This window comes from Physeter macrocephalus, chromosome 18, assembly GCF_002837175.3.
Source record: "Physeter macrocephalus isolate SW-GA chromosome 18, ASM283717v5, whole genome shotgun sequence".
Taxonomy (NCBI): domain Eukaryota; kingdom Metazoa; phylum Chordata; class Mammalia; order Artiodactyla; family Physeteridae; genus Physeter; species Physeter macrocephalus.
Window position 1 is genome coordinate 99,634,098 of NC_041231.1, and position 18,809 is coordinate 99,652,906.

Sequence of the window (18,809 nt, forward strand, 5' to 3'; positions counted from 1 at the left end):
AGCCACATGAAGGCATTATAGCCAGTCATACTAAAGATATGTGTACAATGTAATGAATCTTAAAAAGTCAAGAGTACAAAATAAGCCTATGGTATGTTAGGGCATTATGAAATTTTCAAGGGAGCATCCAAGCATATCACAACATTTAGTATTTTGTTAAATACAGGAATTCTTCAAATTAAGAAAATTCTATTTATATAAACTAAAAAACAAACAAACAATAAAACACCTCAATGCCCAAATTCTTAGCATTACTTTTGAATTTAGATAAGTCATATGTACCTAAAATGTGATTAGGAAACAAAAATAGGTTTATTACACTGCTTTAAAATTTTAGGCATTAAAATTGTAATAAGAGGTGTGACACAAAGTTAAAACTTATTTTGAGAAATCTGACAGATAATGGACCTCATTTTCAACAACTCTATTGTTAGAGCGATACAATTCGTATGACAGAAGTGTCCAGAATTCTTTTCAAATACATCTTGGAATATAAAATGTAGTTTTATTGTTTTTGAGAATTTTGTTACTTAAGCTGTGGAAAAGTAGAAATGTAAATTGAAGCATGCATCAAAAGCATCACTCATCTATCACAGCCGACCGGGGCTGGGGCACATTTTAGAGATCATAATTTAGATGAGAGCCCGCATGCCCAGATGACAGGCACTTTTCCCAAAGTCCCAGATTTGAAGCAGGGGCTAAAGGAGGACCCCAAGTTCCTTAGAATATTTCCCTCATGCACTGTTGTCTCACCAACTTCGTATTGCTGAAATCTTCACAGCGTAGGCCTTTAAAAACATGAACACATTGCCTTACTAATGTGCTAAGTATTCAAATTCCAACATTAAAACATTTTTTTCACAAATGAAGCATCTACAATGCTCAGGTAATAACGCAAATCACTGCAGTGGTAATTGTGGGTACCCTCCCCATTTTTCTGAATACGTTAAGCCTCTCAGGACAGGGAGTAATCGTCTCTCAAAAGAGTCAACTGAAGTAATTTTGAAGTCTGAATTTGGTTCTTCTGCAAATCCCAGACCCCCTGTAGTTTGGTACCGGACAGAGGTCTCCGGGTATAACGATCAGGGCTGAGGGAAAGAAGAGGCCAGGCTCAAGCCCAGACCTGGGGTGAAGCCTGAGGTACGGGTTTTCATGCACCTCACCCAAGCCGAGCTCTCCGGACGACTGTTTTGTAACTTATTTTACAATTCCCAGAAGCTGTCATATCCACCTTTAGGAACTTTGCTCATTTCTGTCCGTATGCTATGTATACTTACAGAAAGTGTTCTCAAGTACTGAATCTCCTCATAAGTTAAGTTAATAGCTACAGAATTATTCCTCACAAGCTGGAAAAATTGGTCGCTTGGCTAAACGGATTTCAGTGAGTTTCACACAGCAGTAACACCACTATAAAGCCCCAATTTCTCAAAAATACGGGTGGAGGGGGGGCAAGTGTGGAAGGAATGTTAACCTAGGGCTATCTTCCGACTGTAGATTGCCGGCCCCTACGTGACACAAAGAAAGCACAACTAAAGCGATGGTAAAGTCAGTAAACGATATTTTACTGAAACATAACAGAGAAACTCTGTCTGAAGTGTAAAGTTACTGTCTTACGCAAGAAGGACAGACCCATTTTCAAAGACTAATATGAATACAATAAATATGGAGTTCACGTACTAATTTATACACAGAAACTCTGTCCCACAGCCATAAAAATTTATATTTAACAGTGCAACATATAATTTAATCATTGGATTTATTTGACAGGTTTTTTTGCTCAACACAAGTAACTACCTGGTTTTCATATACATATATAATATATATTTTATGTATAGAGATATTCAACAATCTGTACAGTTTCTAAACATAAAACTCCTAAAAGGCACAATTGTCTATACAACATGTACAAAAATGGTTGGAGCTGACACAAAACAACAATTATTGGTCAAAAGTTCATGATTGCACAAAGATTAGTCATGAGTTTATGCCAGAAAAATGTGCTTTAAGGAAAGGAGGGTTTTCAAAGAAACCTGTAAGTGTTCTATAAAAAAAAAAAAAAAAAATTCCAGAAAACCCAAAACCAAACAAAACCCCCAACCCCCACATAAAACGCCCCTAGGTTGCGATCACGAGCCTGTCCTCGTCCTCGTCGCTGCTCACATCGCTGAACTGCGCGGCCTGCCTCCGGGCCGGGGGCGGGGCCGGGGCCGGGGGCGGTATGCCAGAAAAATGTGCTTTTAGGAAAAGAGGGGTTTTAAAAAAAACCGTAAATGTTTTATAAAAAAAAAAAAAAAAAAAATTCCAGAAAACCCAAAACCAAACAAAACCCCCAACCCCCACATAAAACGCCCCTAGGTTGCGATCACGAGCCTGTCCTCGTCCTCGTCGCTGCTCACATCGCTGAACTGCGCGGCCTGCCTCCGGGCCGGGGGCGGGGCCGGGGCCGGGGGCGGGGCCGGGGGCCGGGCCGCGGGTCCCTCCCGGTCCAGGGGGCGAGGCTGCCGGCCGGACGGCTGGGGCCCGGATGCTGGTTTGCCTGGGGCGGCAGGGAGTTCGTGCCGGGGCTTCGGGTGATTCCCGGAGGCGGCCGTCCCCGCGTCCAGGCGACTGGAGCCGTCCCGCCTGGCGTGGTCTGTGGCCGGGGCAGGTGGATCTAGACCCTCCGGTGCGTTTTCCCGCGGGACTCGGGGCGAGCCCTGCGGCGACGCGCTCCCGCCGCCCGGGTGCGCACCGGCGGCCGAGGGCTGCTTGGGCGGCGCCTCCCGGGCTCTGTTTGGGGGAGCGGGCCTCTCGGGGGCCCCCGGGGCGTCCACGGTGACCTGGCCGACGGAGGGGATCAGCGTGGGCAAGGCGATGTTCAGGATCTGGAGGCCCGGGATGGGCGCCGGCGGGGCGGCGCCGCTCTGGGAGGAAGGGTTGGCGGTCACCACCTGCAGCCCCACGGCGGCGTTCAGAGCGAGCCCGGGCGGGCGCACCTGCGGGCCGAGGTTCGCGCTGGCCAGGCCTAAAATGTTGACGGTCTCCATGCTCAGTGCCGGCAGGGGCTGCAGGGCCGGCGGACTCGGGTTCTGCAGGCCTGGCACGCGGATTTGGCCGATGGGAATACAGGGCACCACGCTGCTCAACTCGGCCACTCCGGAGGGGCTGGCAGCGCCGGACACTTCGGCGGTCAAGTCCCCGGGGGTGCCCACAGTTCTGTGAATGACGTTGACAGCGGGGATCGTGAGTTGCACTGGCCCAGCTTGGATGGGCACGAACGTGGAGTATGTGAGGCCGGCAGGGACCGCCTGGATCCCCCCGACCGGAAGCATATTATACGGTGTCCTTGACTGCAGCTGGGAATGCAGAGGAAGGTGGCTGAACAGGTGCGTCTGCGGAGAAGGCAGGCCTGGAGGCGGATGGAGGGTGACTTGCTGCTTGGGCTCCTGAGCGCCGGGCCGAGGCGAGGTCCTGCAAGGAGGCGCCCCTCCCGGCTGAGGGCTGCGCTCAACGCCCCGAGGAGGAAGGCTCACGGATGATGGGCCCTAAAAGACAAGACGGAACGGTCCTTGATGGCAGAGCTTCCTTATTAGTCACTGAGCTAAAATTTTCAGCTCCTGTGAAGTCTATTCCTCCTGAGGTAAACGTATGTACACTTGTATTTTATGAAAACGATAAGCTTGCTACAAGTTGTATTTTGATTTAAACAATAAATTTCCAACTTAAAACCTGTTACACTCTTCATCTCTTTACAAAGGTCAGCAACAACTTTTGCGGAGTACTTTACACGTGTCAAACAGATTTCCTGGATACCATCTCCGTTATACTGAAATTAACCCTGAGAGGGGGCCGTAATTCTTCTTCCATTGTTGTTGTTTCTATTATTGCTGGCACCACCGGCTCCCCCCTCTTTTAGAGATTAGGAGTTACTGAGAAATTTTGAGATATTAGTTGGCTTTGAGTATCGACTCGGGGAAAAATTAACTGGAGGACTCTTCATTTATGAAATAAAGGGCTGCCACTAACGAAAAGGTCTGCGGTTTTCATTTGTTCATTTATTCTAAGTGTTACGAACTGTCTACTGAAAACTAGATTTCCAGCCACTGGCAGGTGTGTGAGAGATCTGGGGACAGAGAAGGTTAGAGCACAGGTGACTAACGTGAGAGTAATGAAATGTTACTAGAAGGGATAAATCTCACCAATCCTCCCTTCCACCCAAGATTATCATATAAATATTAGCTTTTTCTTGGTAGATCCGTATTATAGAACTACACTAATGTATATACTAATTTAATGTTGCTTAAATAGGAGCGTAATTAAATTATATTAATGCAGGATAGGCTACAGAAATCCAATCTTTTCACGGTCTTTTTAGTTTTCTCCAGTGTTAACCAGCAAACCAAAATCTGCCGCATTTAGAAATAAATCCTATTACAATTATCAATCCATACCAGAGGTAAGAGAACTGTCAATGAGGGAGAAGAAGGGATTCCTCACAAGCCCACCGGGGTTTGTAAAAGCAGGAAATCATTCACAGCACACATGGAGGGTGACTTTCCCGAGGCCTGAGTCTGGCCCTGAGCTAGTTCTTGGGCAGGAAGCTTTCCTAAGCTGTCACAGCAATTTGATCATTCAAGCAAAGTGCACTTCTTAATACGTTTTTTGGGTCACGTTAACTTTGCCGCGGAAACTGGCAGCTGCCTGCTAACAGGGGCAAAATGCAAAATGTTCAGATAATTTAGTGCAAATCCATCACATCGATGCCAGAGGAAGATCATCTCAGAGCAAGCCGTGGAATACGTAGGTCCCAAGACTCACATTCTCTGTTGGCACACACATGTTTTTTATTCCAAGATTTTTAAAAAAAAAAAAACAAATAATAACAAATGAGTATACTGTAAATATACTGGTTCTTTCACAGACTTGTAATACAATATACGAACTCTGACTAAAATACCTAACAAGAATCCAAAGGACATAAATGTCCTTTGGCCTTAAATCAAACAAAAAAATAAGGTTAAAGAAACTGACTTAGCTGTAAATGAGTAATTTAAGTGCACTGATTTCTTCAGTCATTAGGTTCCCCATATTAAGGAGGTTAAACGAAAAGAAAACCACCAAGTTATTACCTGTGTTAAAGCAACAGCCTTTCCTGCCACAGAACTTCCCAGGATCTCTTCGGATTCGGGGTAGTCTACAGACATCTGGTGACACGGGGACCTGGGCGCAGCCTCGGGTGACCTGGCCGAGTCTCCAGGAGCGGCTGCCTCACCCTCGTCCCCCGCAGCCCGCTGCCCGGTCCTCACCGGAGACCCCGGCTTCCCGCCGTAGTCTGACTGCACCGTGCTAAGCACGGTCATCTTGGTGGGCAACGCTCTCGGGAGAACATCCATCGGGTCCGTGTGTCCCCCAGAAAAGCAATCAGGAATCCTGACGTCCTCGTCAGCACCCCGACAGTCCTGGAGGCTGCTTCTAGCCGGAAGGCGCTGCGGGCTGGCCGTGGCGGAGGGGGCTGCCGACAGGACCGACTCGGCCTGGCTGTCTTCATCCTCGTCTTCGTTCTCGTTCTCGTCCTCATCTGGGCCATCGGATTCTTCAAGATCGTATCCAGACCGCTCGTAACTGAATCTTTGTTTTTCATCTGATAAAAACAACCGGGAGGGTATGTTATAGAATGTTTTGCAAGTGGTCGAATGCAACCTTTTCTTTTTTATAAGCTTGGCAGTACTGGGAGGAATGTTCAAGGCGAGGGCTCGACCCATAAAGAGGCTACAGTTTAGTCGAGGAGAATGACATGGGGAGATCAGTCTGTGCAGCAGGAATCAGAGGAGTGAGGCGCCGACAGAGTGGGGCGTGGCCAGGGAGGCTTGTTAAGGATGCAGAACGTGAAATGAACCTCGCGGGAGCAGACAGGCAGAGGGTGATACACAACGAAAACCAGAAACAAAGGCCTCAAATATTATACTCGTAAAACCTGCAAAAGAAGACTGAACTCTATAAAGAAAATTAACAAAGAGTTCACTGCAACTCTTTTTCTGAGCTCTTTTTCTCTGTCTACTTGTTTGTATCTCCCTTTTATTGAACAAATGAAAACAAAACCAAAAAAATGATGGTATTTCATATTTGCAAACAGAATAATTTTCCTTTATATTTGAATAGTAGTTTAGGCATATTTCCACTGTCCTCTGAGTAGTAATATTCTGTAATATTTCATCCTTGTACATTTTTTTTTTTTAACTGAGAAAGGTACTAAATTTTCCCATCATTTTTTTTCTATAATGACTCAACCCACTTTTCACAGGAAGGGGAACATTAATTAAAAGTCATTAATATCAGCCTTATAATGTCATGTGAGACTATGTTTAACAAGGAATATTCAAGATAATCCAGGGAATAGTTTCAAATATCTCGTAAGCTCATGTGAAACTGGATTTAAAACCTTATCTATTCAAAATCTTGCAAAATTAGAGGTACTTTCCCTTAGAAAGCTAATAAAGTTTAAAAAGTTAAATGGAGGAGGAATGCAAAATCTCTACCCCAATTCATTGTCATTGAGCTATAATAAAGAAGGCATCAGACCGAGTTCTGCATTTATATGTTCTTTTCGAAGAGAAAAAAATGTAAACAGAGAAATAATTAATAGGGATATTTCCTGGGTTCTCCAAATGGTTTGCATATTAATTTACTATTCTTTCTATATTACAAAGATAAGTTCTTAGAGAAAAGTCTTGAAGCATCAACACCAACACATTTGAGGATGATTATTTCTAGGAGATAGAACAGACTAGAACTTTTATTTTTTTCTATCTCAAGCATATGTTACTTTTATGATTAAAACATTCAAACACAAAACATATACGTTTAGATTCCTCTAATATGTGATTTCATGTCTTTTGATTTATGGGTTCTACTATTTTGCTGTAAAATCATACATAAAATAACACCAATCTATTGAATCCCACCAGATGCCCATGCTGGACGTGGAATGGGTGATTTCCGGGTAGATGCCCTGCCTCCTGCCTCACAGATCCCTCTCTGATACCTTGTCTGATGTTTGAAATGCTAAAATTAGAGAGTCATCCCCCATATATTTTGAATTTGCCACATGAATGCCAAATCAGATGTATTTTTAGAGATTTTAATATGAGAAAAAATTTTTCTTTCAAAGGAGAGAGTAAAAAAATCAAAACAAAACAGAAGAAACCGGAAGACTGACGAGAGGGAACAGGTTACTGGAGAGGGAGGCTGATTTCACCAGAGGCCAACCCTGCCACAAAGCCTGACTAGGGTGAGACTTGCTTTATCGTAAAAGCTATTACTTCTTCTTCTTCTTCTTCTTTTTTTTTTTTTTTTAATAACAGGCCTAACTTTAAATTTATGACTTTCCTTAAACCCATCATAAGGTTGAAGTCCCAGGCAATCAAACAGCCCAAACTCTAGAGACAGTGTCTGTAGGAAGAGAGGAGACACATGCTGTGTCATCTGGGGCAGATGCAGCAGGACACGGGTCGGGGGAGGTCAGCTAAATGGTTGACAGACTGGTTAGAGCCAAGCGTGGGCTGGGAGGGCTGTGTGACTCCTCTGGGGCTACATTCTCTTGCAGGCTCTATGTCATGAACACCATTCAAGCACTCACAGAAAAGAGCACTAAGTATCCATTGTGGTCCAGATCTGGGGGAGAGGAGCAGCATTTAGGAGGGGCAAGGAACTCCCCCTAGGTCCATCTCCCCTCTCTCCACTAGGGAACAAACACTTTGTCCTGTGAAGAGGAGGGCAACAAGCATTGCTGCCCTTGGGACTTTGGTGAAAACTTACTGCAGTAGGGAAAGGGAATGAATAACAGAAAAAACACAACTCTACTCCTTAAGGAGGGACAAGGTTGCCACCTAAGTCCACCACAACAGCTGAGCTAGGGAAAGAGAACAAGAGGGCCACAGTCCAGAAACCTGAGAACATGGTGCACATAGAAGGCTGAGGCTGCATCAGAACAGAGGTGGCATCCCATCCTCCTCTTCACCCCCTAATGCCAAGTTAAGGAGCTTGAAATGACAGGTAACAGAAAAATTCTGCTGGAAGAGGACCAGGAGAAGAATAGAATGTGTAGAGCACCCTCTCTGAGGCATAGCACAAAGGAAACACCTAAAACTGGAATGGAACAAGCATTTCTCTTATAATCCAACCCCCACCCCAAACAAGAAGTGGCTCTATAGGAATCTGAAGGCTTTGGTGCTCTGATGGTAGCCTTAACAACAACAAATCTCTCCAACCCAGTCCAACTCCTGACTAGAAAGGCTCTAACTCCCACACAAAGGGCCTTGCCAGGCATAAAAACCATTTACATTAGTGTCTACTGTCTTATGCAAGATGTCTAGCTTTCAACAAAAATTACAAGGCATACAAAAAGGCAAGAAAAAACATACGCAGAAGAGGAAAAGCAATCGGAACCAGTCAGATATATGATACAGATGTTAGAACTTGCAGAAAATTTACAATAATTGACCAACATGTTAAAGGCTCTAATGAGAAAGGTGAACAATATATACTACCAAGCGGGAATTTCATCTGTGAGATGAAACTACGAAAAAAAAAAGAAATGCTAGCAATGAAAAACACAGTAACAATGATAAGGAAAAAAAAAAAAAAAAAAAGAAAAATCAAAACCAAGAAACCCCAGAATTCTATGTTCTATGCTCACTGAAAATAATTTTCAAAGATGAAACAGAAGTACAAACTTTCTTAGAAAACAAAAACTGAGGAGATCCACTGCCAGCAGACCTACTTGACGATAAATGTTAAAGGAAGCTCTTTAGGCACAGAGAATATTGGTATCAGATGGGAACTCATATTTACCCCCCAAAAAAGAAAAGCAATGGAAATACAATGAATGAAGATAAAATTAAAAAAAAATTTTAATTGCTTGTTCTAAAAGATAATTTAATGTCTACAGTAGTAAAAATGTACTATATGTTTAGAGCATGTGTAAATGTAAATGGTATGACAATAATAGCACAAAGGATGAAAAGGAGGAATTGTGAATACACTGTTTTATAAAGTCTTTACACTACATGTAAAGTAATGGAATATTATTTGAAGGCAGATGACTAAATTTTCTTAAAAGACACAAATAAGTCAACAGAGGAGAAAAACAGAACCATAAAAATGCTTAATTAAGGCATAAAAAGAAGGAGAAAATAAAGCAAATAGGAAACAGCTGGCACGATGATAGATTTTACTCCAACTACATGAAAAATAAAAATAAAAGGAACGGTCTAACACATGAATTTAAAGAGAGAGACTGCTAGACTGGGTAAAAAAGCAAGTCCCGAGTATATATTATGGATGAGAAATCCATTTTAAATATAAAGACATAATAGATTGAAAGTAAAGTTTGTAGAAAGATATACCTTTAAAAATGAACTAAAATACAGCTGAAAAAACTATATGCTAATATCAGACAAAGCAGACATCAAAACAAGGAATATTATCAAGGATGAACAGGAACATTGCATAATGATAAAAGGGTTACCTTTCCACGAACATACAATAATCCTAAATGTGTAGCAATGAAACCAGAGCTTCAAAATAAATGAGGCTAAAACAAAAAAGCAATGAGGCTAAAACAAAAGTAAACAAATCCACAATTGCAGTTGAAGACTTCAACACTCTACACTCAGTAACTGATGAAACAAGTATATAGAAAATCAGTAGGAACACAGAAGACTTGAAAAATACTGTCAACCAACTAGACCTAGTTATGTTCCACCCAAAGAGCAGAATATGCTTTCCTTATACGTGTACGTGGAACATTCACCATTGTGTATATTCTGAGCTACAAAGCCAACCTCGACAAATTTCAATGAATAGAAATCATACTTACGTTTTTGCCTGAAAACAGAATAACCTAGAAATCAGTTACTGGAAGATATCTGAACAATCCCCCAATATTTCAGAATTAAATAACACATTTCTAAATAATCCATGAGTCAGAAATGAAAGTCTCAAAGAAAAGTTAGAAATATTTTGAACTGGATAAAAACCAAAATATAACATTCAAAATTCGTGGGATGCAGCTAAAGCAGTGGTTAGTGGGAAATTTATTGTATCCAACACTTCTATTAGAAAAGAAGAAAGGTCTCAAATAAATAATCTAAGTTCTCAGCTTTAGAAATTAGAAAAAGACAGTCAAACTAAACCAAAAGCAAGGAGCAGGAAGAAAATAATAGAGGTATCTTTCCAGTGGCTACAAAGCTATGGCACGTCGATACGACGGAATACCACTCAGCAACAGACAGGAATGAACTACTGACGCCCACAAAACCATGGACAAATTCACAGGTATTCTGCTAAGTGAAGGAAGCCAGACCCCCAAAGCTCCTTATTCTGATTCCTTTCATATGACACTCTGGAAAACATACGAATACAGGGAGGAAAAGAGATCAGTGGCTGCTAGGGGCTGTTGGGTGTGGGGGGGAGGTGTCTATAAAGAAGTGGCGCAGAGGAATTTTGGGGCGATGGAACTGTTCTCTGTGGAACTGTGGGGCTGGACACACGATTGTACACAGTTGTCGAAAATCACAGAACTGTGCACCCTAAGGTGAATTGTAGGGTGTGTAAATACAAACACAACTAACCAGGATGCGGTGGAAATCTAAGATGAAATGCAAGCTGAGACAGATGGCTGAGTACAAATGAACTCTATAACCATGACCTAGGTAACCCTGGCAAAGGGGGTTCTGACCAGACAATGTGAAGGCTAAAGACAAAAAGAGCTGCACACAGACACTATGCTGTGATTGTAAACCTGTTTTTCACAGGTGGGTCAGCATTTCTGGAACCAGTTTATTGGTATGCTAGAGTTGAACAAATAAGTGAACATACTGTAGATGAGAAGGAGGTTTCTCACTGTTGGTGAAAGAAAAAAAAAAAGGAAATGGAGCAGGCTAAAATAAACTCTGTGGGACTGGACTGGAACTGGAATTATCAGTATGGACTCATGTTCTCATTTGTGTGTGCGTGTGTGCGCGTGTACACATACACAGATACAGAAATAAACACAGATGTATGTTAACGAATGAGTTAGCATAAATATGCATATTTCCCAGATCTATCCAATGAGAGGGGCTACAAGCAGTGACAGGTTAGTAGCCAGAAACACCCCACCTAGCAGCTAGATCTTGGTTCCTAAATACCATTCTCCAGTAAAGTGAACCTGAGGTCCCTGGGGAAATGGTGAATTCCATGGCTGGAACATCTTGGGTGTCAAAAAGTAAGGAACTGGGACTTCCCTGGTGGCGCAGTGGTTAAGAATCCGCCTGCCAATGCAGGGGTCGTGGGTTCGAGCCCTGGTCCAGGAAGATCCCACATGCCTAGGAGCAACTAAGTCCACGCGCCACAACTACCGAGCCTGTGCCCTAGAGCATACAAGCCACAACTACTGAGCCTGCATGCCACAGCTACTGGAGCCCACACGCCTAGAGCCCGTGCTCCGCAACAAGAGAAGCCACCGCAATGAGAAGCCTGTGCACCGCAGCGAAGAGTAGCCCCTGCTCACCACAACCAGAGAAAGCCCGGGCGCGGCAACAAAGACCCAACGCAGCCAAAAATAAATGAATAAATAAAATAAAAATTAAAAAAAAAAAAAGTAAGGAACCACTTAAAGAAAAAAAAGCAGCAGCATGTTGAAAGGGCACAGGAACAGACCTCAAAGAGCTCTCAACAGTCAATGAAAACTTGAGCTACACAATAAATAACAACTGGATTATAACCCAAAGAATAAAATACATAACCTTGAGTCCATACTGATGTAAATGAATGAATGGATGAATGAACTAATGGAGAAATGGTAACTTTTCCTTGCAGAAAAATTCTAATTGATAAATTAGAACACCACAGCAATACTTACCATAGGCAAGATCCATCAATGCATAAATAGGGTATCTGCATAGTTTTCAAGTATCTCCGCAAATATTTAATATTTATAAAGGGAACAACAGTAAGTTTACAGTAGCTAGTCCTGGCAGACATCACCTTAGCCAAGTAAAGAAGGTTAACATGACCAGGAATACATACTGACATACTGTACCCCCGATATGATGCACTAAGAAAAGCATAACCACCCTATGGCGCCTTCCCAATAATGTATAACCTCAATCCAGCTGTGAGCATGTATCAGAAAACCCCAAATTGAGAACATTCTACAAAATAACTGATCAGTACTCTCTATAAATGTCAAGGTCATGAAAGACAGGAAAGACTGAGGGACACGCTGGAGGAGCCACGATGACTAAGCGTGACGTGGGATCCTGAAAGAGCGCCTGGGACAGGAAACGGACATCAGGGGAAAAACTGGTAAGTCCTATGCCTTAGTTAGCAATCCTGAGCTGAGGTTAATTTCTTAGTGTTGACCAATGTTCTTGGTTATGTAAGATGCTAGCACAGGGGAGGCTGGATAAAGAATATACAGGAACTCTCTCTACTAGTTTTTCGACTTTCTACAAAGACCAAAATAATCTTTTAAAAAATGACATTAAGGGGCTTCCCTGGTGGCGCAGTGGTTGCGCGTCCGCCTGCCGATGCAGGGGAGACGGGTTCGCGCCCCGGTCTGGGAGGATCCCACGTGCCGTGGAGCGGCTGGGCCCGTGAGCCATGGCCGCCGGGCCTGCGCGTCCGGAGCCTGTGCTCCGCAACGGGAGAGGCCGCAGCAGGGGGAGGCCCGCATACCACACACACACACACAAAAAATATATATATAAAAAAAAAATGACATTAAGAAAAAACCTATTTGCCAATGCTCCAGGACCTTTATTTTACTCTACTGACACCAATATTCTGTCGCATTCAGGTAAGCCTGCACAATCTCCATCTCCCTGCTGTTCTTATTATACACATCAAGACTTCTCTTTCTGACAAGCAATTTTTTTCTTTCCCATTATTTAACAGGAAACTATTAATTGAAACAAATTCCAATGCTTCTCTTGTTTAATTTAAAGGCACAGGTAATTTCTCCAAAATACATCCTAACACACACACACGCACGCACGCACACACACACACTCTTTAAATATCTGGCACCTAACACTATTCTTACCTTGTATCTTGTACCTATTTTTGCAGTTCTTATTCGGTTGTATGTATGATGCCTGAATGCCTCTACTCCGGTTCTAGCCATCGAGGCTGCGAGAGAACCCGGCTTAGTACTACAGTCAGACCAGTGCTATCTGATCATAACTAAAACAAGGACTAATTAAGGACCTGACTTTTTATCAGACAATGATTTTTAAAAAGTTTAAAAAGCAGTTAATTATTTTAAAGTGTGAAGCCCGCAGCTCAGAAGTGTCAGAGCCAAGATTTAAACACAGGTCTCCACACTCAGATATCATATTATAAAAACCTAACCACAGAATGATCTGAAAGAAGGTCAACAATGAACTACAGTCAATAACCTAGCTTATAAATATGCATGAGTCAGTTGAATGTTTACAGGTACAGACATTAAAAGCTTCAAGTAATTATTTCATTACGAAGAGTAGAACACATAAAATACAATCCCCAAGGAGAACGTAAACTAATAACCTTTTTAATTTCACAACAAATATACTGTATTTTACAGTAAGTATGGAAGTTTAAGAATAATTAGTTATACTATAAATCTTTAAAGTTTTTTATTTTACATACAGATATAAAATTTCAGTGTATGCAATTTATGAGAAGGATTTATAAAGAATACCATACGCTTTTTAATGGGGAAGGGGGTAAAACTACTTAGCTCCACTTTAATGTTCTTTGGCCTTGATCGTCCCATACTTCAGACCAAGGTTTGCAGTATTATGGGGGGAAGACGCACAGGCTGGTGTCCCTGGACCTTTCTTTCTCCCTGGGCAGAGCCACATGCCTACAGCTCACAGAGGACTTGAGAAGAGCTGGGATTTCTTTCTGTAGTTTTCCTTCCCCAAGATAAGGACTGAATCGTGTTAATCTCTCTACGTGCGCTGGGTCGTAAAACTCCTGAAGGGGAAGACCCCTGTCAAAGTCTGGGAACCTGAAAATGAATTTTGGGTCATTACATATTTGTTAAACAGGGTGGATATTCTAGAGTGACCGGAACAAGATACAATGGGTAACTTAAATGAACCGAAGACAATGGCATCCTTTTAAATATCCGCAGCACCAAAACAAAGCCCAGACACCTCTGCTCTCTGGATTCATGGTAAGAAAAGTCCTTTCGTATTACTGCCCTGTCCCCTTAACCCCTACCCCCAAAGAAGACTGTTACTATCCAGTCAGAAGTTGTGCAGGGTAGAAGATCCAGAAAGGAAAAGTGACCTGCCCACGACCACAAGTCAGCAAGGTCAAGAACACAGACTCGTTAACTACTCCAGAACCTGCCATTTTTGACTCTGTGACACTGCTCGTTTTGCTACAGCCTGCTACTGAGCATAGTAACTATGACGGCATACTACACTGAGTTCCTACTGTACCAGGGCTGCCCAGCCAGAGCTGCTGGCCTCGCGTGGCTCCCGCCTGTTCTTTTAAATAAAGTTTTACTGGAACACAGCCAGGCCCATCATTTACATACTGTCTATGGCAGCCTTCCTGCCACACTCACAAAGTTTAGTTGTCATGCCAGAGACCGTGTGGCCCACAAAGCCTAAAATACTGATTATCAGGCCCTTTACAGAAAAAGTCTGCCAACATTTTACTCTTTATGTTTAAAGCTAACAGCCACTCGTGACAGAGCTGATAGCAAACTCATTTTACACAGGAAGTTAAGAGACTTAAATACAGCTGGAAAGCATCAAAGTCAGAATTTGGAAACAGGTTTTTTTTGTATTCAGGAGTCTTGTCATTATTCCAGTAAGATATACTTATATGACAATTGTTCCTTCCTTGGTTTGTACAATGTAGACTGTACTATTCCAGCAGGGTGAAGGCTGTAGCGCAACCCTCTGCATCCCCCAGGGACCCTAGAACAGGTATAAGTAACCCATACTTACTTAACAAATTCGTAAATAAATGGCCTATAAAATTTCTATTTAATTCCTGTCCTCCTAGATACATTCCCAACTCATTATAAATAAAAATTTCTACTACTCAGTACAATTTTACATATGTGTAAAATTAATTCTTCTATTTTCTGTGAATTTAAATTCGTGAGGGAAAAAGGAGGTAAACAATGCACCAATATTGCTTTTCAAAAGTAATTTATGTCAAACCACTTCCCTAAAGATGTGTTTCAAAATCTGATTTCCGTTGGATGAAGCGCGGGCTGCCCTCCCATCGCTGCCCGACAGTGACCCCTGCTGGCCGAGCCAGGCGGGGCCTCCCTCAGACGCGCTCCTCTGGGAGGTCGGCAGCACCTCCTTCTTCAACATTCTGCTACTGCTGTAATTTGTCTGCTTTTGTTTTCCTCATGGTTAGAAAAATTACTCTGAAATCCAGACAAACAACAAGGGAAACCTGGGGAAAAAGTCGTTTAAAGCATGCGACTACCGCAGCAATGGGTTTTTGTTTGGGGTTTTTATTTAACTATGTTTTCATCTTAACAATACAATGAGCCAGGGTTTAACGCTGGTTAACTTGAGGCAGTAAACCAAAAGGCAGTGGTATCTGCACTGTTCACTAACGACATACACACTTCTTTAACCGTTAAGTCCCAAGACCTATCATGGTTTCTTATCGTGCGTGGAAGTTTCTCTTAAAAGAACTAATAATGTTTTCTGTAAACATCCCAGTGACAAAAACATATTCTACAGGTTTCATTTTAAAAGCACTTCATTTAGAAAAATTCATTACATTTATTTTAGGGGTAAATGTGATACAGGTTTTAAATCCTGTGATCTAATGCCATCCTCTTACACGCATCATCCTAAGTACTTAACCTCCAGTGGGAACAGTGCTTCCAGTTGCACCTTGCCACACTGAATGGTTCTCCCAGTCTGGCAGTGGAGGGCACATGTTAACATTCCGAGCAGTCTGCTGACAAAAACATTCTTCGGATCAAGGCATGAAAAGCAAATAGCCAGCAGCATGATTTTTGACAAGAAGGTGAAAAAGAAAAAGTACTTACTAATACCCCAAGAACACAGGGACAAAATTCCTGAGACTATATAGTTTCGCATGGCAAGAATACAGGGACATGTGCAGCTGGCTGGAGGGATTAGACTTTTCATGAACATCTACTCTAACTACAGCTTGAGTTGCTAGTTTTAAACTACACGGAAACTTCTTTGAGATGTCAAATGTCCAAATTTTAATGGCTGCCTTAGATAAATTTATAGTCCCCTCTGCTTAATTCAAAATAAATGTTTCCCAACATCTCTAAATTTACTCCATTTGAAAATTAGAACAAGAATTCATCTGCTGAAGGATAAAATGGGCAGCCATACAGCCCATTGTTTTAAGGGCAGTAAAGAATCAAAAAATCAGGGGTCTTCGCTCCTTCATCACAGCATCTTCACACTGACCTTTAATAAGCACTCTATCAACCAGGGAACATGCACATTCTGCTGGTGAATGACATTCAGAGTATCAAGTTGGTAGAGAGTAGAAAACAGGTTTAGGACATTCAAAAAAAGAAAAAGATTGAAGATAATACCAGGAAAAGAAATACTGTAGATAAGTAGAAATAAATCTACAGTAAACCTTTGATGAAAGTAAACAAAACAAGGCAGATATTAAGGAAAAATTAAATATGAACACAGAACAAAAAGACTTGGACATTTCCCAGAAAACCAGAAGCTGACCAAGACATCACCGAATGGTAATGATTTTTCAAAAATAAATATGGTGGGATACTCTGTAGTAACACTGGCCTCTGGAGAGCCTTGACCAAATTTTGTTGAATAAATGAAAGGTCGGAGATGATATTTCTTGATGATTATGTATGTGCTACAGAAAAGAGCAAACGACCAAGCCCCCCAGTTTTTCCTATAAACCTTAGAAACACTATCCTTAGGTTTCTGGTTGCTATTCTGCAAAGCCTGGCATTTAGAATCAGGGCTCCCAAATAATATCCTTGCGGGTTTTTTTTCTTTAAAAAGTTTACCCCATTTCCCAGATGTCTGAGATAATCAAGGTGTAAATATCTGGAGCAAGTTCTTGCATATCCTGTTAGCACTGGCTGTTCAGGTGCATGTGACTTTCATACAAGCGTGCTGAATCTAACAGTCCTTCCTAAGGTGCTGTGGGACTCCACTTCCGACAGAACTGCCCTGCTGTCGATGTGAAATATGAAGGTGGCTATCAAAACTACTTTAGAATTTTATTCAGTATCTAGATAAGACTTAATGTCACAAATTTTCGTATTGATCAAGACGATGTGTCAGTGTACTGGTTTCCCAAGAGACACGTGGCTCCTGAACTTGGCTTATTTTTCTTTAATCACCATTATTTGGTAGCCATCTGTAATCTAGTTGCATAATTAAGTGAGAAACTTCGACTGTGTTTAGGAAAGCCTAGGTGACAAAAGAGATTCTACTGATAAGAGTTTACTCGGTAATTTCATACTTGCATATTTCATATAGTAGATCAGTAACGTCCCTGGATAAATGCAGCCGTGAGGGCAAAATAAAAGGCATCGGAAGAGCCACTGGAATCACTACCTTTTGGGACACAGGTAAGAAACTGCTGTGACACCTAACTGCTGGCCAAACCTTAGCATTTTTCTGAATTTTTTATGTAGACACGCAGCAAATGGAATCCCAGTGCGGTTGCTAGCAGTGCACTGTGCAGTGGGCTTGACACCAGAGTTACATTAGATTAAGAGTATGAGAAATGATAGTATGATACAAAAGCACTTGATAAAACTATTCATCGTTAAAGGGAAAAGACAGCAAGTTATGTGTGGAAAGACCCTACATTACGCGATGCAATTTCATCACTTATTTTCATTTGTTGGGCCAGGAAAATAGGGAATACACTGTCAGGCAGCAATCTCGAGCTGGCGGCTGAAGTCTCAGAAGGAACCGCTGCCATGAGCCTGATCCCTGAGAAGGCGGAGGCTTCCAGGTGTGATCAGGAAGGCGGGAAACTCCTACGGGCAGGGAGGAAGCAGGGGGAGAGAGAACCCAGCATGTCAGATCACTCGGCACGGACCAGCTTCTGGACCCCAAGCTTCCTTCTACGAGCAGATGTACACTTCAAAGGTTAATACTATGATAGTTGAAAATATTTATTTTCCCTCCTATTTTTTTTTAAAGTTAGTCACTTCTTCTACTACGACTATATGGCTAATAATTTGTATTTTTCCTTGGAAAATTAAATTGATAGTAAAATGAAACACTTCATAACATACGCCACTACTCCTTACAACATCCTTATGGAGTTGATAAGGGCAAGGTTTTAAAACATACACGGAAACATTAAGATAGGAAAAAATCAAGTCCTTATCTTTTATGATAGTCTATTCTCTGGGGAAAGTTCTACACCTTGGTGCTGCTGGGTCAGAGTAGAAATGAATTCCAGGAGAAATAACGCTCCCTAATTTAATAAATGAAGAGCAAGATTTCTAAATGAGTCATTATACATATATACATACAAAATTGGGTGTCACAAGGGAAAAATCGTACGAGACTTTCCACCCAAACCTGTAAACTCCATCTGGTAGAGAATGAGGGATGCTGAAACCTTGAGGTACTCTGTTTATAAAAACACCCTTTCAGAAAAAGATTTTTTTTTTTTTTTTCGGTACGCGGGCCTCTCACTGTCGTGGCCTCTCCCGTTGCGGAGCACAGGCTCCGGACGCGCAGGCCCGGCGGCCGTGGCTCACGGGCCCAGCCGCTCCGCGGCACGTGGGATCCTCCCGGACCGGGGCACTAACCCGCGTCCCCTGC

The 18,809-nt window shown here is 42.3% G+C and overlaps 1 protein-coding gene across 13 annotated transcripts in view; it reads right to left on the minus strand.

The window, feature by feature from the left end:
* Positions 1-719: 719 nt before the first annotated feature.
* HIVEP1 (HIVEP zinc finger 1) overlaps positions 720-18,809 on the minus strand; it is a 150,972-nt gene continuing 132,882 nt past the window's right edge. For 12 of the 13 annotated variants that reach the window (XM_024121661.2, XM_024121666.3, XM_024121663.3 and 9 more), the window contains 2 exons: positions 5,109-5,620; positions 2,352-3,524 (listed from right to left, as the gene is read on the minus strand). In XM_024121661.2, coding sequence (XP_023977429.1) covers positions 2,352-3,524; positions 5,109-5,620 — 1,685 coding nt within the window. Of the gene's footprint in view, positions 789-2,351; positions 3,525-5,108; positions 5,621-18,809 lie in introns of those variants that run through there. The other variant, XM_055080243.1, reaches the window with a different exon arrangement.